Source organism: Aethalodelphis obliquidens, unplaced genomic scaffold, assembly GCF_003676395.1.
Source record: "Aethalodelphis obliquidens isolate GAN/ISIS:26980383/991018 unplaced genomic scaffold, ASM367639v1 scaffold1, whole genome shotgun sequence".
In the NCBI taxonomy this organism is placed as follows: Eukaryota; Metazoa; Chordata; class Mammalia; order Artiodactyla; family Delphinidae; genus Aethalodelphis; species Aethalodelphis obliquidens.
Window position 1 is genome coordinate 78,274,194 of NW_020837945.1, and position 23,086 is coordinate 78,297,279.

At 38.6% G+C, this 23,086-nt stretch overlaps 1 protein-coding gene across 1 annotated transcript in view; it reads right to left on the minus strand.

Annotated features, from left to right (window-relative positions):
• Window positions 1–23,086, minus strand: part of TPRG1 (tumor protein p63 regulated 1) — a 143,682-nt gene that overhangs the window by 83,547 nt on the left and 37,049 nt on the right. The window contains exon 3 of the mRNA XM_027109024.1: window positions 18,043–18,134. Within this exon, the coding sequence (XP_026964825.1) occupies window positions 18,043–18,134 (92 nt within the window). The remainder of the gene's footprint in view (window positions 1–18,042; window positions 18,135–23,086) is intronic.

Consider the following 23,086-nt stretch of genomic DNA (forward strand, 5'->3'; position numbering starts at 1 on the left):
TTTTTTTTTTTTTTTTTGCGGTACGCGGGCCCCTCACTGCTGTGCCCCTCCCATTGCGGAGCACAGGCTCCAGGCTCCAGACGCACAGGCTCAGCGGCCATGGCTCATGGGCCCAGCCGCTCCGCGGCATGTGGGATCTTCCCGGACCGGGGCACGAAACTGTGTCCCCTGCATCGGCAGGCGGACTCTCAACCACTGCGCCACCAGGGAAGCCCTGGGGAAGGTTTTAATTACAAATTTAATTTCCTAATTGTTATAAGGCTATTTAAATTATCTATTTCATCTTGGGTGTGTGTATTGAGGAAACGGTTCATTTCATCTAAGTTGTCAAATTTATGTGTGTAGAGTTGTTGGCTATAATTCCTCATTAGCTCTCTGGTGTTTGTCGGGTCTGTGTGATACCCCCTGTTTTATTCCTAATATTCGTAATTTATGACTTTTTTTGTTTTTTGGGTCATCCTTGCTAGCAGTTTGTCAACTTTATTGAAATTTTCAGAGAAAGAAGCTTTTTGCTTCTTTAATTTTTCCTATTGTTTTTTATTAATTTCTACTTTTATCTTTATTACTTCTTTCCTTCTCAGCTTTGGGTTTGTTCTTCTTTTTCTAATTTCTTGAGGCTGAGGCTTCTACTATTGGCTTAGGATGTTCCTTCACCTGATTTGAGCACTTTTCCTTTAATGCTGTAAATTTCTCTCTCAGGACGGCTGTAGCTGTATCCCACACAGCTATGGATATATTTTGTCTTTATTTGCATTCAATTCAATGAACTTTTTAATTTCTTTGAAACTCTCTCTTTGACCTCAGGATTATCTACCCATATTTAGAAGTATGTTGTTCTGTTTCCAAGCATTTAGATATTTTTCTGTTATCTTTCTATTATTGTTTCTTGTTTGATTCCACTGTAATCAGAGAACATACCCTGTATGATTTCAATTCTTTTAAATTTGGTGACGTTTGCTTTGTAGTGCAAGATATGGTGGATCTTGGTATATGTTCTGTGGGTGTTTGAAAAGAACATGTATTCCGCTGTTACTTGGTGGAGAGTTCTATAAATGCTGATTGGGTCATAGTGTTGTTAAGTTCTTCTAAATCCTTGCTGAAGTTTTGCCCATTTTTTTATATCAATTATTGAAAGAATGGTCTTGAAGTCTCCAACTGTAATCATGGATTTGTCTATTTCTCCTTTCAGTTCTATCAGTTTCATTTCAAAAATTTTGCAGCTCTATTATTTGGTGTATACACATTTAAGATTTCTCTGTCTTCTTGGATGAAAGGATTGACCCTTTCGTCATTATACAGTTTCCTCTCAATTTCCCTGGTAAGTTTCCTTGCTCAGAAGATTACACTTTTACTAATTCACATAGCACAGCGTTTTCAGAAGCCACAGCAATTCTTAAACTCGGTAGTTCTTTCCATTGAACATACTAGTGGAAGCAGAGGCTCTTTTCTCTTTCACATTGATTACTCTTCCTAAACCCAACCTACTTTCCCTACAACAGGGCATTTTGGGATAACCTAGGGACCCAATAGAGTGGAGACAATTTCCTCTTTGTGTATCAGGCAGCACGTTTATTCGTAAGAGACTATAATAGTTGTCTGTATAACAGCTGTAGTGACCTAAATGTGTTGATAGCCTCAATATTAAGGTTGAGGTCTTATTTGTTTTCTTTAATAAACCACACATTGGCAGTCCCCTAAATAATCAAGACTAAGTTTAAATTATTGGGCAACTATTTCCAGAATCTATTGCCTTTCTAATAATGTCAACACCCTATTTAACTCAAGACAGCAATGCCTATATAGTGGTCATGAAGGAAACAAAGGCAGTGGTGTGCTGTAAATGGTAAACACATTCTAAAGTAACAATAATGATGATGCCCTGATTTTATTTCCTTGGTATAAATTCTCCTGTCATGACTGATTTCAATATCCCAAGGTGGCGTCACTGGACCTGGAGTTGGAAGAGATGCACACATCTGGCCATCGTGAGTGGGAGAGCCGAGCACACACCACTGCATCAGGGAATGAAGAGGGGCCAGTGTAAGACAATGGGAAGTGACAAGGTGTTGGCAAACTGGAAGCACATACCTTAACTAAAAACGTTCAAATTCAAATTTTGAAAAATACTTAGCAGGGTGGAAATGGCTTCTGGATCTCCAATTTGTGACTCAAGAAAAAAATGTGATCCATGCTCCTTAGCCTGGTGTTCAAAATTCTTTCCTTTCTGGTTCCTTCCTGCTGTTCCAACTTCTTTCTAGTTCTCTGACTCTTGCTCATTAATCCAGCCATAGAGAACTGTCTGTGGTTCCCTGAGCCTGTCTCAGTTACTCTGCACAGATTCTTCCCTCTTCCTGAGATTTTCTTTCCCATCATATCTTCTTTGGAAATTTCTCTTCCTCCCTTGACCTATGTCAACAATACAGACACACTGAGTTCTGAGCTCCCACAGAATAATTTGTAAGACTGTGTATCAGCAAGTATCATACTGTGCTGTGACTTCCTTTACATGTCCTCCTTCCCCACAAGACTGAGAGTTCCTTGAAGACAGAAATTTTGTCTTACTTGTTTCTGTATTTTCATCATTTAGGGCAGAGTCTGGCTTATGTAAGGAGCTCGGTAAACACGTAAATGATTGTATAAATGGGTGAATATTATTATTAATAGTAATAACCATTATAAAAGCAAACTCTTAGGTGGCACACACTATGTGGCCAAAATTGGTATAAGCTTTGTATATATTTTAAATAATTTAATTCTTACATTAATATCCCTCTTTACATAGTCATTTTATAAATGATAAAACTGAGGCCCAGAGGATGTAAGAGACTAACATACCAAGGTCACGTAGCTAATAAATGATGGAGCTGGGCATTTAGCTTCATCAGACTTTCTTTTCACCTCTTGGCTCTTCCTGACACCTCCTTAACTCGTAGCAGTCTTGGGAAAACAAACACTTCCAAGTACGTTTGTGACTGCAGCATCTAAATGCTCTCACTGTCCTGTAATTCAGGTTACTTAGGGACCATTAGCTATCTGGTTGAGGCTGTTGCCATGGAGGAATTTATAGAGAAAAGCAATGTGTTTAATTAAGTGGTTGTCGAAAACACCCACCCAGTATAAATGGATTCTGGCAACAGAGGTGCTTTTGTTCCTGCCAGAGTCCTGCCACAGGTCATTAACATCTTGATAGATTTGAGGCATTTTCAGCCTGAGTGCTTTCACCCAAGGATGGAGGAAGTCTCGTTGGGCTTTGAGCTGCTTGGAGGCCCAGGGTAATAGAGTTAGGACTCGATGGATGGACCCTGCTAGTGTCAGTGAAGGGCTTCAAGCAATAGATGGCTCTATCAGAATTAGATGCAAGTCAAGTCCATGATCAGTTCCGAGCCCCTACCAAATGCCAGACACTGTACTAAGTACTGGGAGGTGGGCCGAGCTGGGCTTGGACAAAGGTGACTCTGAATCAGGCCCTGACTTAAGGAATGCTTTCCTCACAATGTACACCATGAACTATATTATGTTGTATAAGGTGAGCACAGAGAAGGGAGAGAAGATTATTCTGGTTGAATTAATATGGAAAGGCTTTACAGGCACAGTGTCCCTGAAGGACAGGAAAGGTCTGGATGAACAGGAAGGAGAGAAAACATACCAGATAGAGCAAATTGGATGAGTACAATCATGAAGCCAAGGTATTGTGTCAGGAACTCTGGGGGAACGGCAGGTAATTCAATCTGACTGGCAGCATTTGTTAAAGGGCATAATGGTAAATAAGGTTGGAAAGGGAAATTCGGTCCATGACATGTAGGGTCTTAAAGATGCAACAGAAGGGTATATAGGCAGTGAGAATCCACTGATATCCTCAGAGCATGAGCGTGAGAGTGATCTAGACCGGTGCTTCTCAGACTTTAATGATAGGAATCAACTGGAGATCCTGTGAAAATGCAGACTCAGGTTTAGTATGACTGGGGTGGGTCCTGAGGGTCGGCATTGCTAACAAGCTCCTAGGTGATGCTGCTGCTGCTGATTCCAAGACCACACTTTGAGTAGCAAAGTCTAGAATAGATGAAAGTATGCAAAAATGAGTGGGGTTGGGGAGGAGATACACTTCAGGTTGTTAATTTGTATATTACATTTATTATTCATGACTAAAATGTTTAGCAATCCCCGATTCCTCCGTTTACTTGGGGTTTTTATGTGTGTCTTTATTTTTTAAATTATTAGTAGCAGTGTTTTTCATTATAAAAGTAGTTCAGCATTCCTAATTATACTGTGACAAGATAAAGTACGATTGACCTTAGCCCATCAACGGCAGCCACCATTCCCTACAAGTATCTGACTTTTTAGTTGATTCTGGGAAAAGACTAAATAAAGTCAAATGGACAACACAAGGCCAGAAAGATCTGGAGAGGAAAAGAGGAAAAGGTCTCTGAACCTGCCCAACGAATCACTGTCCTCCTCCCTGAAAACAATAGACAATCAATGAAGAAACCAGACACAGGCACAAAGATCATTTAACCAATTTAAACCGTGGTGATGGCTGTGTTGGGAGATGAAAAAAATCACAAAAGGCAGCAAGAGCAGTACAGTGAGAAGACAACTGGGCTGAGAGAGAGGTCCCGAGAAGTCAAGCTGTCCTGTGACCCTTAATAAGTGGTTGCCCTTAGATAGGTCATTTAATCTCTGGGTTTCTTCAACCAGAAAATAAAACCAATAGTTCCTTCTTGCCTTCTTCCCTGGGTCTGTTTGAGGATCAAACGTGAGTGCAGGTGTGAAAGCAAACACAGGCATTGCTTTGGGGATCGGTGAACTCCAGTGGCACCCTGTGCCTGGGAAATCGTTTGGTCTCCTCTGCCTCAACATTGCTTCGCTTCCCGGATGCCTTTCTTTTTATTTAAACATCTAGGATAGTTCTTTCTTCTGGGAAATCATTCTAAATTAAGCAGAGATGCCCTGCACAATTCCACTTACCCCACCAAGCCCAAGAAACAGAATTCTGAGTTTAACCATTGGGTTACAGCCTGAGAAGGGGCACACATGGAATCTGGGCACAGTAGCAAAAGATCATTTTAGCAAAAGTCAGGGCAGAATAATGCATTGGAGCCCTGTCTCTGCTACTTTAGAGCTGTGTTACTCTTCTTTTTCAAAAATTTTTATTGAAATATAGTTGATTTAGAATGTGTTAGTTTCAGGTGTACAGTAAAGTGATTTAGTTATACAATACATACATATACCTATATATACATATATATTCTTTTTTTACATTCTCTTCCATTATAGGTTATTACAAGATATTGAGTATAGTTCCCTGTGCTATACAGTAGGTCTTTTTTGTTTATCTATTTTGTATGTGTTACTCTTCTGAGCTTTGATTTCCTCATCTGCAAATTGGAGTTCATGTTTCCTGCCTCAGACAATTGCTATGAAGATTGAATTAAATGAAGAAGAGTAATTTTTAAACTATAAAATGCTACAGGAATATTACTTACTATTTTTTATCAAAAAATAAGTAGGGAATGCTTTATATATTTTCATTTCTCTTTCCAGTTGTGGAATGTTACTCTGGCCCACTGGTAACTCTCCCTTACTTGGTGCTTCAATTCTAAAAAGATAATATAAACCTTTACATTTGTGTAGCCACTGACAGTTTAAAAGTAACTGTCTAATACTTTACAAAAACTACAAGATAACCAAGAAAAATACGAGGAAAAATCCCTACGAAAAATGCCATTTAGAGATCATCAAAATTATATAAATTATACAAATATAATGGCAAATGCATGGAAAGCACTTATCACAAGGTACAGTTTAAGTGCTCAATAAATGTTATCTATTAATATTATAACAATCTTTGACAGAAGATTGCATGGAGAAAAGCTGGAATGATATATACCAAAAATTAATAGTAGCTGTGCTTCTTTCAAGAGCAGTGGATTTCTAATGGATTAAAGACTGTATTAAAACAAATTCACTAATTTAAAAAAACAAAATGGAAAGCCCACTCAAGTCCACCTAACTACACTGATAATAAGTAGCAGAGCCGGGAATCAAACCCAAGTCTTCTGATTCCAAATTCAGGACTCTTTCTATGACACCAGGCTGCTTCCTTGACCTCACTTTCATTCTACTGTCTTTATGTTCAACACAGATAATTAGTCGGATTTCACCAAAGTCTGAGGATAAAAACCTAGGTGGGTTTCAGGAGAGGTAGGCAATGAAACATGCTGAAAGTATTTGCCATGAAGATGAAGAGCAAGAGTTACTTGATCCCAGCCACTAGAGGCAAGTCCTCTCCTTCAGGAATAAGGGGGATGAGAACAACCACCCTCACCACCACTTCACGCTAATGTGTGTGGAGGGAAGATCTCATCTCCTCCTGCCTCCTTAACCACCGCAGACAAAGACATCTTGAGTCCATTTGACTGAAGAGCCCCGTCATTGCCATCGTATCGCACTTTTCTGAGACTCCATAGAGTGTCAAGATGTTCTCCTTGGTACTGGCTTAATGGACCACTTCTAAAAGCGTATGCACTATTTATTGTAAAAGTCCTTTCCCAGAGGGCCAAGAAAGACAGTACGAGGAGGAGATAAACATCATCCTGTCTTTACAGCTATAAAGTTATAAAATTCCTAAATGGGCTGGGCTGGGCTGGAAGCCTGAGTCTCACTTGAAGTCTCCTTACGGTATTCTTTTTTTTTGAATTTTGAATTTTGAAATTTTATTTTACTTATTTATTTTTTATATAGCAGGTTCTTATTAATTATCTATTTTATACATATTAGTGTATATGGTACACTTTAAGAATACCTTAGGGTATTCTTAATGGTTTCAGCTAACTGGGATCTCGCTGGAGCTGATAGCATCTCTCCAGTTCTCCTTTTGGTCTCTCTGTCCATCCTCCTTGTATTCGCTACCCAAGTGCCTTCAAACTCATTTTTCTAATCTGCTGAATGATATATCTGTCTAAATTTAGAACATGTCAAAGAATTTACTCTGCACTAGTTTGGGTGATATCCCTTGGAAAATGCTTTGACTGACTTAATGTTATTTCACGCCCTTAGCACCTATAGAAGGCAGGCCTATATAAATATGTCAGGATTACTGTCCCTTTTGAAAACTAATGAAGATGGCATCTGTACACATACGTAGAACCATCTATTCAATACCACTATGAGGAGGCACAATGGATACCTCAGACACATTTTTTTCCCCACAACTTTATACAACAAGTTCTGTAAAAAGTGAATGGATTAAGTGAGACTGTGTGCACAGTTTCTCCTCCAATGTTTGGCATATGGTGGTTTCTCAATAAGGTAGAGTTACCATGTCCTTCTTAACTTAGAATTGTGGCACAGACAGCCCATCAGTTTGCCAGGCCAAAGCCCAAGCATTACCCTGAACTCCTTCCTCCTAGATGATTAAACACAAAGATCCACAAAGCCCAGCTATGTCAGTTATCAACTTATTGCTTCTCAGTTCCTAATGCACACTTCAGTATATGCTCTATGATAAACATCAGATTCTCTTAAGCACTTCTGCTTTCAAGTGTGCCCCCATGTTACGATTTTGCAGTAGAGAGCACTAGAGGGATACAGAGGAAGAAGAGGCCTTTTGGAATATCCAGCTTAGGCTGGGAGTCAGCAGGTTGATGCGAGAACAGCCAATGGCCTCTGCCCCAGCCAGAACACAGACCCTCTGCAACCCTGCAACCTCTGCTTGGCGTTCATCTTTCCTCAGCCACCTGTACAGACTTCATCCATTCACCAATGAAAAAGGTGACTTTTTGCTAAATTGGATAATAGTTTTTGAATTCTGGAAGAATATTTCCTCAAATTTTTTGTGCTATGACAATATTATAGCCACAGACACGACTCACTTTTAAACTTAATCTGCATTGTTAACATATACTCTATTACTTTCTTAAGTTTAGACAATAAACAAAACAATAAATCAAACTCTGACCTCTAGTTGGCTTATTTTCACGGGATAATTGCTGCCACCGGGGCCAATTCCAAGCTACCAACCTGATATCACTGAACATCCAGGTGGTAGAAAGGGGCAGGAACACACTGTCCTGTATTATTTCCACCACACAAATAGAATAGGCAAAAATAACCCCCAGAGCATACATAACAGCAAAGTGAAGTAAAATCATCAGAGGATGAGGCATTTTGAGTATATTACCTTTGTTTTAAATTTATTTGGGGTGAAAAGTAAAAACCCACCAAACCAAACAAATGAAGAGGAAATAGGCAGTCTACCTGAAAAAGAATTCAGAGTAATGATAGTAAAGATGACCCAAAATCTTGGAAATAGAATGGAGAAAATTCAAGAAATGTTTAACAAGGATCTAGAAGAACTGAAGAGCAAACAAACAATGATGAACAACACAATAAATTAAATTAAAAATTCTCTAGAAGGAATCAATAGCAGAATAACTGAGGCAGAAGAGCGGATAAATGACCTGGAAGACAAAATAGTGAAAATAACTATGGCAGAGCAGAATAAAGAAAAAAGAATGAAAAAAATTGAGGACAATCTCAGAGACCTCTGGGACAACATTAAACGCACCAACATTCAAATTATAGGGGTCCCAGAAGAAGAAGAGAAAAAAAAGGGGACTGAGAATATATTTGAAGAGATTATAGTCCAAAAACTTCCCTAATATGGGAAAGGAAAGACTCAATCAAGTCAAGGAAGTGCGGAGACTCCCATCCAGGCTAAATCCAAGAAGAACCACACCAAGACACATATTAATCAAACTATCAAAAATTAAATACAAAGAAAAAATATTAGAAGTACAAAGGGAAAAACAACAAATAACATACAAGGGAATCCCCATAAGGTTAACAGCTGATTTTTCAGCAGGAACTCTGCAAGCCAGAAGGGAGTGGCAGGACATATTTAAAGTGATGAAAGGGAAAAACCTAAAACTAAGATTACTCGACCCAGCAAGGATCCCATTCAGATTTGATGGAGAAATTAAAACCTTTACAGACAAGAGAAAGCTAAGAGAATTCACCACCACCAAACCAGCTTTACAACAAATGCTAAAGGAACTTCTCTAAGCAGGAAACACAAGAGAAGGAAAAGACCTATAATAACAAACCCAAAACAATTAAGAAAATGCAAATAGGAACATACATATCAATAACTACCTTAAATGAAAATGGATTAAATGCTCCAACCAAAAGACATAGACTGGCTGAATGGATACAAAAACAAGACCCATATATATGCTGTCTACAAGAGACCCACTTCAGACCTAGGGACATAAACAGACTGAGAGTGAGGGGATGGAAAAAAATATTCCATACAAATGGAAATCAAAAGAAAGCTGGAGTAGCAATTCTCATATCAGACAAAATACACTTTAAAATGAACACTATTACAAGAGACAAAGAAGGACAATACATAATGATCAAGGGATCAATACAAAAAGAAGATATAACAATTTTAAATATTTACGCACCCAACATAAGAGCACCTCAATACATAAGGCAAATGCTAATAGCCATAAAAGGGGGAATTGACAGTAACACAATAAGAGTAGGGGACTTTAACACCTCACTTTCACCAATGGAAAGATCATCCAAAATGAAAATAAATAAGGAAATACAAGCTTTAAATGATACATTAAACAAGATGGACTTAATTGATATTTATAGGACATTCCATCCAAAAACAACAGAATACATTTTCTTCTCAAGTGCACATGGAACATTCTGCAGGATAGATCATATCTTGGGTCACACATCAAGGCTTGGTACATTTAAGAAAATTGAAATTGTATCAAGTATCTTTTCCGACCACAACGCTATGAGACTAGATATCAAGTACAGGAAAAGATCTGTAACAAATACAAACACATGGAGGCTAAACAATACACTACTAAATAACGAAGAGATCACTGAAGAAATCAAACAGGAAATCAAAAAATACCTAGAAACAAATGACAATGAAAACACGATGACCCAAAACCTATGGGATGCAGCAAAAGCATTTCTAAGAGGGAAGTCTATAGCAATACAATCCTACCTAAAGAAATAAGAAAAATCTCAAACAAACAACCTAACCTTACACCTAAAGCGATTACAGAAGGAAGAACAAAAAAGACCCCAAAGTTAGCAGAAGGAAAGAATTCATAAAGATCAGATCAGAAATAAATGAAAAAGAAATGAAGGAAACAATAGCAAATATCAATAAATCTAAAAGATAGTTCTTTGAGAAGATAAATAAAATTGATAAAGCATTAGCCAGACTCATCAAGAAATAAAGGGAGAAGACTCAAATCAATAAAATTAGAAATGAAAAAGGAGAAGTAACAACTGACACTGCAGAAACACAAAGTATCATGAGAGATTACTGCAAGCAACTATATGCCAATAAAATGGACAACCTGGAAGAAATGGACAAATTCTTAGAAAAGCACAACCTTCTGAGACTGAACCAGGAAGAAATCGAAAATATAAACAGACTAGTCTCAAACACTGAAATTGAAACTGTGATTAAAAATCTTCCAACACACAAAAGCCCAGGACCAGATGGCTTCACAGGCAAATTCTATCAAATATTCAGAGAAGAGCTAACACCTATGATTCTCAAACTCTTCCAAAATATAACAGAAGGAGGAACACTCCCAAACTTATTCTACAAGGCCACCATCACCCTGATACCAAAACCATACAAAGATGTCACAAAAAAAGAAAACTACAGGCCAATATCACTGATGAGCATAGATGCAAAAATCCTCAACAAAATACTAGCAAACAGAATCCAACAGCACATTAAAAGGATCATACACCATGATCAAGTGGGGTTTATCCCAGGAATGCAAGTATTCTTCAATACACACAAATCAATCAATGTGATAACCCATATTAATGAATTGAAGGAGAAAAACCATATGATCATCTCAATTGATGCAGAAAAAGCTTTCGACAAAATTCAACACCCATTTATGATAAAAACCCTCCAGAAAGTAGGCATAGAAGGAACTTACCTCAACATAATAAAGGCTATATATGACAAACCCACAGCCAACATCATTCTCAATGGTGAAAAACTGAAAGCATTTCCACTAAGATCAGGAACAAGACAAGGTTGCCCACTCTTACCACTCTTATTCAACATAGTTTTGGAAGTTTTAGTTACAGCAATCAGAGAAGGAGAAATAAAAGGAATCCAAATTGGAAAAGAGGAAATAAAACTGTCACTGTTTGCAGATGACATGATACTATACATGGAAAATCCTAAAGATGCTACCAGAAAACTAGTAGAGCTTATCAATGAATTTGGTAAAGTAGCAGGGTACAAAATTAATGCACAGAAATCTCTTGCATTCCTATACACTAGTGATGAAAAATCTGATAGAGAAAGTAAGGAAACACTTCCATTTACCACTGCAACAAAAAGAATAAAATACCTAGGAATAAACTTACCTAAGGAGACAAAAGACCTGTATGCAGAAAACTATAGGAAACTGATGAAAGAAATTAAAGATGGTACAAACAGATCGAGAGATATACCATGTTCGTGGATTGGAAAAATCAACATTGTGAAAGTGACTCTACTACCCAAAGCAATCTACAGATTCAATGCAATCCCTATCAAACTACCAATGGCATTTTTCACAGAACTAGAAGAAAAAATTTCACAATTTGTATGGAAACAAAAAAGACCCAAAATAGCCAAAGCAATCTTGAGAAAGAAAAATGGAGCTGGAGGAATCAGGCTCCTGGACTTCAGACTATACTACAAAGCTACAGTAATCAAGACAGTATGGTACTGGCACAAAAACAGAAATATAGATCAATGGAACAGGATAAAAAGCCCAGAGATAAACCCATGAACATACAGTCACATTATCTTTGATAAAGGAGGCAAAACTATACAATGGAGAAAAGACAGCCTCTTCAATGAATGGTGCAGGGAAAACTGGACAGCTACCTGTAAAAGAATGAAATTAGAACAGTCCCTAACACCATACACAAAAATAAACTCAAAATGGATTAAAGACCTAAATGTAAGGCCAGACACTATCAAACTCCTAGAGGAAAACATAGGCAGAACGCTCAATGACATAAATCACAGCAAGATCCTTTTTGCCCCACCTCCTAGAGAAATGGAAATCAAAACAAAAATAAATGGGACCTAATGAAACTTAAAAGCTTTTGCACAGCAAAGGAAACCACAAACAAGACAAAAAGACAACCCTTAGAATGGCAGAAAATTTTTGCAAATGAAGCAACTTAAAAAGGATTAATCTCCAAAATTTACAAACAGCTCGTCCAGCTCAATATCAAAAACACACAAAAAATAATTCAAAAATGGGTAGAAGACCTAAATAGATGTTTCTCCAAAGAAGATGTACATATTGCCAACAAACACATGAAAGGACGCTCAACATCACTAACCATTAGAAAAATGCAAATCAAAACTACAGTGAGGTATCACCTCACACCAGTCAGAATGACCATCATCAAAAAATCTACAAACAATAAATGCTGGGGAGTGTGCGGAGAAAAGGGAACCCTCTTGCACTGTTGGTGTGAATGTAAATTGATACAGCCACTATGGAGAACAGTATGGAGGTTCCTTAGAAAACTAAAAATAGGGCTTCCCTGGTGGCGCAGTGGTTGAGAGTCCTCCTGCCGATGCAGGGGACGTGGGTTCGTGTCCTGGTCCAGGAAGATCCCACATGCCACAGGGAGGCTGGGCCCGTGAGCCATGGCTGCTGAGCCTGCACGTCCGGAGCCTGTGCTCTGCAACGGGAGGGGCCGCAACAGTGAGAGGCCTGCATACCACAAACAAACAAACAAACAAAAAACTAAAAATAGTACTACCATACGACCCAGCAATCCCACTACTGGGCATATACCCTGAGAAAACCATAATTCAAAAAGAGTCATGTACCACAATGTTCATTGCAGCTCTATTTACAATATCCAGGATGTGAAAGCAACCTAAGTGTCCACTGACAGATGAATGGATAAAGAAGATGTGGCACATATATACAATGGAATATTACTCAGCCATAAAAAGAAACGAAATTGAGATATCTGTAGTGAGGTGGATGGACCTAGAATCTGTCATACAGAGTGAAGTAAGTCATAAAGAGAAAAACAAATACCATATGCTAACACATATATATGGAATCTAAAAGAAAAAAAAAAAGGTTCTGAAGAACCTAGTGGCAGGACAGGAATAAAAATACAGATTTAGAGAATGGACTTGAGGACACAGGGAGGGGGAAGGGTAAGCTGGGACGAAGTGAGAGAGTGGCATGGACATATATACACTACCAAATGTAAAATAGATAGCCAGTGGGAAGCAGCTGCATGGCACAGGGAGATCAGCTCAGTGCTTTGTGTCCACCTAGGGGGGTGGGATAGGGAGGAAGGGAGAGAGACACAAGAGGGAGGGGATATGGGGATATATGTATACATATAGCTGATTCACTTTGTTATACAGCAGAAACTAACACACCATTGTAAAGCACTTATACTCCAATAAAGACGTTTAAAATAATAATAATAAATAAAATAAAATACAAAAAAAATTTATTTGGGGGTGAAACTAATTTTATTTAATTTTACATATAATAATAACTTGTAAAACTATTTAATTTAAATTTAAGAATTAACAACTGACTGTCAAAATTCCTGAAATCCTACCATTCACCTCTTATGAGCAAGTGTGAACCAGCTCCAGCATGCCACTGGATCAGACCTTCATGGATATTGCGTAAGTATCTAAGGTGTCACCTAAACTCCCACCCATTTATTGATCCTCCACATTTCAAACGTGTACGGGCCACAGACCCTGATCCACAATTTCAAATTCAACAAAGCTCTGAAAATTGCAGCCGTGGTGCAAACTCACTTTGCAGTAAAACCAGATTTGAACCAGATGACGATTTATTCTATTTTTAATATCACATGTTTCCCTGAAAAGAGATTAATATGTTTGATTAGGGTGGGTAGTCCCAGACCTCCACTTGGGGCATAAAATAAACAACATATGCATTGTTTTACATTTCCAAAATATGAAAAATTCTCAGCTGATGCAAGGGTTTTGGATAAGGGATTGTGGACTTTCAGTGATCTTCATAAAATATAAATACAGAGCCTCACCCATCAGAGCCTCCGTATCACCTAAGGGATAGAATCGAAGTTCTTAAACATGATACACAAGGCCCATAAGTCCTTTTCAAGTTTCCTCTCAACAGCTCCCACCTTGCCCTCCTATATCAAACTACTTCTAGGAGTCTGACAAACCATGACTAAAGATGGAGCTGGGCTTATCAGTTACCCCTCATCTACACTGTATATACTTGGGGAAAGAATCAGAACCCAGCTAACGCAGGAGTGTGGTGGTCCATCTTTCTTGCTCTGTCACTTATGGGATCTTCATCTGGCCACTTCATTTTCCCTAGTCTCCACCTCTCATCTATAAAATGGGAATCATACAACTAACAAGGATGTAGGGAAGGTAAAGCAAGTTCATGGACATGAAGATACTTTTACATGTGCTATATACTACATTAAAAGGTTTTTTACTATTCATCATTCTGAAACTGGAATACTGGTTTGAAAGCAGATATTCTTTAAACCACTGATGAGTAGCCAGGGATTTCTCATCTCCCCAGAAGGAGCTGAATGTTGATGTACATGAAGCCCAGCCTTTTCTGTCACATACAAAAAAAGTGTTATGCTTGAAAAGAGTCTTGTGTGGTTGGTAAGGCTGGGGAAATAGGTCTATGTTACAGCCCCTGTAACTCTCAGGAATGGATGGGTCTTATTCCATTAGAAAAAGGAGGAAAGGGGACAAGAGCAGCCCAGGTTCTCACCTTTCTGGGCCTGTGTGTTTATACATTTGTTTTGTTTAGTCTTGCTGTTGTTATTTTGGAGGTTTTGTTTTTTGTTTGATTGGTTTTGCTGTTGCTGTTTTTTGCTGCACTACAAATAAACAGAGGACTTAAGTCTGAAAGGTCATTCAAAACGTATGCATGCCCCTCCTTTGACAAACAGCTTCCTATCTTCTGCTTGAACAGTCACAGTGAATGGGAGCCCATTCATTTAGTCCAGATGCCTGAACATTTTCTTTACAACTGGTACCTCCTCCTTCCATTACATGAAGGCAGTCTGAACCAGCTACAAAGAGTAACAGGAAGAGAAAAGAAACTGGCAATGTCTTACACTGGTAAAAACGACTGGAATCAGATCTTTTCTTGAAAGTAGATTTTGATGGAGGGTTGTGGGAGAAGTAAAAGAATTTTGAGAGAGAAGAATGACCAAAAAAGAACACAAAATCACTACCATTTAAAAAGGAGAAATGGGTTCCAATGTGCAAAGGAAGAAAGTCTGATAGCAAATAAGCAAATATGATTGCTTGAAATTCTACATGCATAGGATACATGCCTCATTATTGTCCTTAATATAAATGGGTACCACAAGACAAAAGAGAAATAGAAAACTAGTTGCCAGAGATTTCTTACCAACTTTCTGAACGTCCTATTAGGTTCAGAGGTAAGTACAAGGCTTGCGTCTTTGGGGCAAAGCTGTTCATATTTACCTGAAAACTGCTGGTGTTAGCAATCATCCTAGCTGATGTTAAGTCAAGCACACAATTATAGTGCTAAACCTCAATGCAGATCACACAATCAGATTTGTCTTCCAAAAATTGATATCTACAGGCCACTGCAATCACTGAGCAGAAACATTCAAACAAAAAAAAAGTCAAACTTCTGTACAAATAAAACCAAACAAAATATGCACCCTTAAAGAAATTACTGATTCTATTATTTGAGAATTCAAAAGTAGCCACCACTGGATTTGAAAGACCATGTTTGTGCATTCTTTCTTATAAATGAGATACATTGTAGAAATGAAATGAGATATATTGTAGAAAAAAAGTGAGATACATTGTAGAAACAAAATAGGTAAGTGTTTATTTCTGACGTGACCTTCAGAATTTATGTAGACATCTTGCTTAATCAAGGCAGCCTTTTCTTTCTTTCTTTTTTTTTTTTTGGCGGTACGCGGGCCCCCCACCGCCGCAGCCTCTCGCGTTGCGGAGCACAGGCTCCAGACGCGCAGGCTCAGCGGCCCTGGCTCACGGGCCCAGCCGCTCCACGGCATGTGGGATCTTCCCAGACCGGGGCACGAGCACGTGCCCCCCGCATCGGCAGGCAGACCCCCAACCACTGCGCCACCAGGGAAGCCCAAGGCAGCCTTTTCATTTGCACAAATCATATTTTACTCTGCAGATGGGAGGTGGAGAGTAGAGAATAAAATGTAAGTTGGTGAAAGTGAATAAATTAAAAGACTTTTCATTAAAGGTAACCCAGAGATGATAGAGATAGAGATGGACAAGATAGAAATAAAGGTAGAGGCTACCAATAACAACGTCAAAAAGTATTGCCTTTTACCAATAGTTAGTACTTGAGAACAGAGGAAGGACACTGATGTCCATTGAAAATCCACTATGTGCTAGGGACTTTGCTAAGAATTTTACAATGTTACCTGGTTTAGTCTTCATAACAACTTGTCAGGTATATATCATTATCTGCAATTCATAGATGAAGACACAAATGCTCAGAACTTGTCAGCTTGGTTTTCAAAAATTCATTTTAATTCAAGTTTTGGAACCCATTTGAAACAAAAATATGCTATGGTGGTCAGAAAGATGGACTCACAGGTTATTTGGTTTCTGCATTCCTTTGATTGAGGGATTTGTTCTGCTCGACTGGAAGGTTAAACATCCCAGTGTTGTCCTCCTAAAATTTATTCAAAGAAGATGTCCCTCCCAGAAGGGAAAGATAAAATGATTCTTCACTCAGGTGTAGAAATGACTGAGCTTTTCGGCTGGAACCTTTGGTGCTTGTACTACCAAGAAAACTTACTGAACCAATTAAGTATCTCAAATGGAGTTCTAATTGCATTCTCCATTTAATATCATGGATTCTGCAGAAGAAAAGAGATGCCTCTTACCCTTATTATGTGTCTATTTTACTTATTACTATAAGGACTATGGCATTCCTAATAGTCACCTGGTGGGTGAAAAAAAGGTCACACAGACACTAGAGTGTCAGGGTAGGACAGAAAGTTAACCATCTTCATTGTGTCTGGCAATGAAAACCCCTGTAGCTAAGATAAGCCTTGAGGGTGAATGGAGCAGTCATTAAAATGACAAGCACTTAAGTGTTAGATTTGGTTTTTATCTTAACTCTGGACAGGTGGCCTTTCTTTTGAGGGCTTTTTATTTGCTTGTTTTGTTTTTTTTTAATTTTTATTTTATATTGGAGTATAGTTGATTAACAATGTTGTGTTAATTTCAGGTGTAGAGCAAAGGGATTCAGTTATACACGTACATGTATCTATTCTTTTTCAAATTCTTTTCCCATTTAGGTTATTACAGAATATTGAGCAGAGTTTCCTGTGCTATACAGTAGGTTCTTGTTGGTTATCAATTTTAAATATAGCAGTGTGTACATGTCAATCCCAAACTCCCAATCTATCCCTCCCCGCCTCCAAGGTGGCCTGTCTTTATCCTGCATGATTTCCCTAGTTTTGTTGCTCATGTTATTGTACCCAATTTACCTAATGATAAAATTCACAATGTATATGTTGACCTCATTCATCCTCTTTCCCAACCTTCCTTTCCACTGTACCCAGAGTGGGATGGTTAGTAGCCTGATGTGGTTGGAGGGAGAGTGCTTACAAGAAACAGAGATTGGAACCAGAGAGATCAGTGAGGAGGCTAATACAATGGTCCCTGAGAGCCCTGATGAGGGCCTGACCTAAGGTAGTCACAGTGATGGTTGAGTGAAGCAACTAGCCTGGAAAACAGTGGTAGAAGTCAAACCTGGTCATACCATCAGCCATGGGGCACCATGAAACTTTACTCTCCTGCTCGATATGTCAATCAGTTATCTCACTGTAACCAGGAGAAATTCTTCCACTGGGCCATCTCCTATTCTATTATGGTGTTGTCAAGGAAAAGGCTAGATTTCCACTGCCCTTCACTTAGTCATAACTACTCACTCTGTCGAGAGCCAGAAGCCTTGAATTTTCTCTCCAGAAGTCTTGGCAATGTGGCCTTTCAAGTCTTCCGTGGCAGGCTCAATGGCCCCTGGCTGAGTAGGAGAAAGAGAATACCTAGTTTAGAGAAGACTGAGTCCTCTTCATGCTTACGATTAATTACTATATCCCAGCAATTCCTCCAAAAAGTTGACCAGGAAAGATAATTCTTGGAGTTGCCTGTTTGTTGTAGGCACTGCCTGCTGGAGAGCTTAGTCTTAAACTCTGGTATTTACTAAGTTGCTCTCCTTGGGTGGGACAAAAGTGGTCCAAGTCCTGTGAGATTTCTAGAATCTTACTCACATTTTCTCATAGAAATGAAGATAGCTATTTTCAGAGCACCAGTTTTTCTAATAAACAAATGTGTATCAGGAAGTTCAATGCATTTAGCAATACATACATTTTTAAAATCTAACCTTTCTCTCTTCAAAGAGTACATGGTCATAAAACACAAAGGAGGAAAGCTTCTTCCAGTATTCTGACTATAGTTTTATCTGGCTCTGGGAAATGAATTTTTTGTCTCCTTACCTCTCTTTTTTTACCTTTATCCAAAAAGGAATTCCTACTATGAGCCTGCCTCTAGCTTAAAAATGAATTAACCCTGTCTTAATAATAAATTCATAGACCCTCTAGCTCAGTGATTCTTAAACTTCAGCACACATCAGGATCACCTGAAATGTGTCTTAAAACAGATCTCTGGGCACTGTCCCCAGAGTTTCTGATTCAGTAGTTCTGGGGTGGGCCTGAGAATTTACATTTCTAACAAGTTCCTGGGTGATGCTCTTGGTGTGGGACTCTACTATAAGAACCATTGTTCTCTAGGCAGTTACTCGCAGCCTTGGTTACCCATCAGAATCACTGGCAGAGCTTTTGAAAATCCTAATGCCAGGGCTGTGCACCAGGCCAACTATATCAGATACTCAGTGGACGGGATTCACCTAACAGTACATCAGGATTTTTTGAAGCATCCCAGATAACTCCAATGTATAGCCAAAGTTGAGAACCACTACACCAAGGGCTTATCTATTAGAAGCCATCCCGTTTTATAAGTGTGAAAACAGGGGTCTGTGTAGGGAAGTATATAACTTGTCAAGTTCACTCAGTCAAGAAGTGACAGAGACAAGACAGGAAACCCAGACATTCCACTTCTGGGCCTACCACACAGTGCTGGTCTCATGCCCAACCCTGGGACTAGTATGTTACAAGTTCTCATATAGTCTCTATATAATAGGGCTTTATGCTAGACACCTAATCTTCCATAAACATTAACATTCCTAATCCTCCTAGCTTGAGACCTTTCTCTCCCAAAAGGAAATGGGGATACTAGCCTAGCTAGGACCCATTCAAATATCTTCTCTCAGAGGTGAGGTGATTGTAGGATTTTGGTTTGCTTGTTTTCTCAAACTATGATAAAAGGCTTTGAAAGACTATAGCCACAGAGTCCATCAGTTAAGAAAAATCTTATATGAGTCCACATGTAAAATACAGGAAAAGAATGGAGCTGCTTCAGATGAAGTGGTAGTAAATGGTACAGAACTTTAAGTACTTATCTGTCCCCCTCCCTTCCACTCATTCCACACAGCACAAGTCATCCAGGAAATGGATAGGACAACTACAGAGAATTGAGTGACCTGTGTTCATATTCCAGATATGTCATGAATAAATTCTGTGACCTACAGATAATTATTTAACTTTCCTTGGCTTCCATTTCTTTATCTATAAGACAACTGAGTAGACTGAACCAAAGCTTTCTGAGCCAAGCTGATGATCAAAACCTCCTGGAAATCTTTAAGAAAATATGACCATAGCCTTTTACACTGAGAGATTCTAATTTTCAATTCTAACAAGTTTCCTGCTGGATTGGACAGTCAGCCAGGGGACTGAATGATTTCCAACTCTTTTGTCATCCTCTGCTGCTGGTTAAAGGATTGTCAGAAAGCTAGTATGGTACCCCGTGCTTGCTGAAACCTGTGTGTCACAAAATCAGTAAGTTCTGGGACACTAGTCAAATATGCCTTGAGCTCCCACTGACACAGGAGATTGTGTCAACATCACTGGTTTCCAGTAATCCAGCTGGTAGGACTGGACTACCCTGCAGGGAAATTTCCTGATTCTGTGACAATTCTCCCATCATCCATCATCCTTGGCTCCCCGTGATACAGCCTGACTCTACTAGGCCCACTGGTCAAAGTTCTCTAAAAAATGATGCTTTCTTTGATGACTCATCATGGCTATTTTTCCTGTCTCTTTTCGTGTATTCACATAATTTCTGCCTCAAGCTAATATAACTTGGTAGTGAAACTAATACTTTTCAGAAGAAAAACATTATAAGTGGAATTGGAGAATAATGAAATAATCCTAAAATAAGCATTTTGTTGGATGCTTTTATGCCAGACACTTTGCCAAAAACATGTAAAGATGAATAAAAGAATGTAGAATTTTTCAAAACCTTACTTGTCTTCCCTATGGAAGGCAATTGGCAAAAGCTATCAAAATGATCTAATCTTCGATCCACACATTCCATTTCTGTGAAGTTATACTATAGATACTCTTGCATATGTACAAAATGACATATGTATAAAGTGTCCTTTGCAGCCTAGTTTGTGGATAGCAAAAACTTGGAAACCATGCAAATATCTATCAATAGTAGAGTTGTTAGATATATTATGGGACATATCCATGCAATGAAATATGATAAATATGTAAAAAATGAAGAAACATGTACTAATCTTTGATTTCAAAATACGTTATTAAGTGAAAGGAAAAAAATGTTCAGAAGAAAGGGTAAATATGGCAACTTTTTGTGTGAAAAGGAGGAGAATGGGTAAGAATAAGTATTTGTGTTTGTACAGGCCTAAAGTCACTCTAGAAGGATACATAGAAAATGTTAACAGCGGTTCCCTAAGGGTAGGGAAGGAACTTGGTGGATGGAGCCAGTGGATGGGTGTTGTTTGGCTATACACATTTTCAAAAGTTAAACACTAAAAATGAAGTGTATTCCTTATAGAACAGTTTGGAAGTCTCTGGAGTTCTGTCCGTGTCCTCACTGCCTGAATTCTTACCTTCAGTAGAAATATCAGTTATGCCTCTATGGAACAGTTATGCATCATATCCTGATAGAGTATTTTACTCTCCTCCATTTGTTATTATTGGTTACTATGATAAATTAACTTCAGCCTTTTAGTGTCGAAAATGAAATAAAGTGTGTGAACATTTTGACTTGTGTCCGGGACAAGGTTTTAAATCTCAGCCTTTCTCCTGGCTCTGAGACCCATGTTAAGTCACCTTGTCATTCCATGCATCGGTGTAAGCATTTGTTAGATGGATAAGATATCATTAACTGTAACAGCTGTTAGGAAATGGTGAAAACATTTGGTAACACTGAAGAATAAAAGACTTCATTATCATCTTCTTGTTAACATTAAATAGAAGGGAAATCATTGTACCAGGATTGGGGCATCAAATGGTTACTGAACAATTAGCTCTGAGACTCCTTGCACTCTAAGACTAATACGAAAGTATAATGGAATGATATGTACTCATCACTTGACCAGAGAAAGCCTGGCAAGAGAGTACAAATACATTTCTAATTCTAAATTTTAAGAAAAAATCATTAGGGGGATCCTTACTTATAAGTCACTACATAGCTTATTGGTCAATATTTTCTCTAACAGTCTAGCACTAAATATTTTCAATCAAAACAAACGTACTGAGGAAAGTTCAAAGACATATGTATTTGTCTCCTTGTGTTTCCTCGAGCTAGAATAGCCCAGGGCCAGGAGCCACACAAACAATATTCATGTCTGCTACTAATACTAATACTGGACCCCTTAGCTAGACAGTGAGAGGATGGGACAAGATAGAAAGGAATGCTCCTAGGGACTTAGACACAATCAACTCTCCCTTGAGGGTGTCGTCATACCAAGAGTTTACTTTGTGGTATATTCATAAGGTAAGAAAACCAGCTGTGAATTGGATGTGATTTGTAAAGCCCAGACAAATTTGTCTCTCCCTGAAAATGAAGGAAATGCTTCTTATTTCATGATTGTTAAGTGTCTGCCCTCAGATAGAAACATCAACTTTATTACCATCTTCAAAGGATTTCAGTGTAAGGAGGGGATTCAAGGAACACTTTGCCCAGTGAGATATATAATTTCTAAATCACAAAGAAGCTCATACAGACAATAACAATACAACTAATATATTTAGCTGTTCCCAGTACAAGAGCAAGACATGGGGAAGCGTGTAGTAAGAGAAGAGGGAAAAGGAGAGAGTATGAAAGTCAAATTAGTGTCATAAAGGCAACAACATCTTGCCACACAATGGGAAGTCCCAAACCTGCTTATTAAAATCTTGTTGCTCACAACAGAACACAGGCTATAAAAAGGCCATGGGGAACCATTAATTAAATATTAAAAGATCAAAGAGTTTTAGTCCCATTAGTTTGTATGTAATTTACATTCTCAAGTATAAATTTGGAGATAATTCCCCATCTCTAATCGCTTTCAACTTTCTGATAAGGTATCTGCAAATATAGAGTCCTACAGGGAGTTTATATATATCTTTCCCCATGCGGATCAAGCATTGTTCCTTTCATAAGAAGTTGCTTTTGAATATCACTCTCCACGACTAAAGTGATTATCATAATATACCTCAAGTTATTAGCCTTGAGGGGTACTTATGTTGAGAGAAGACAGTAGGCCATTTTTAGATATGTCTAAGCAATAATAGCAGATGAACAAAAATATGAGGAAAAGGTTATCCAAGCACACTGATAGCAAGTGGTTCAGACCTTCATTACTGTGACTCCTCATTCATTGTCCAAGGCCAGAGGCAGTGGATGGGTGGTAGAAAGTTCCAGGAGTCTTAGGTTCCTGGCCTGCTATGACCCCTAAGTTGCTGGTTGCCTTTGGACAAGTCACATCTTCTTTATGTGTCTCAGGAGTGGGGTTGGATATTTTATGAGGCCCCTCCTGGCTCTGAGAAAGAATGTTGCTAAGCTGTATCA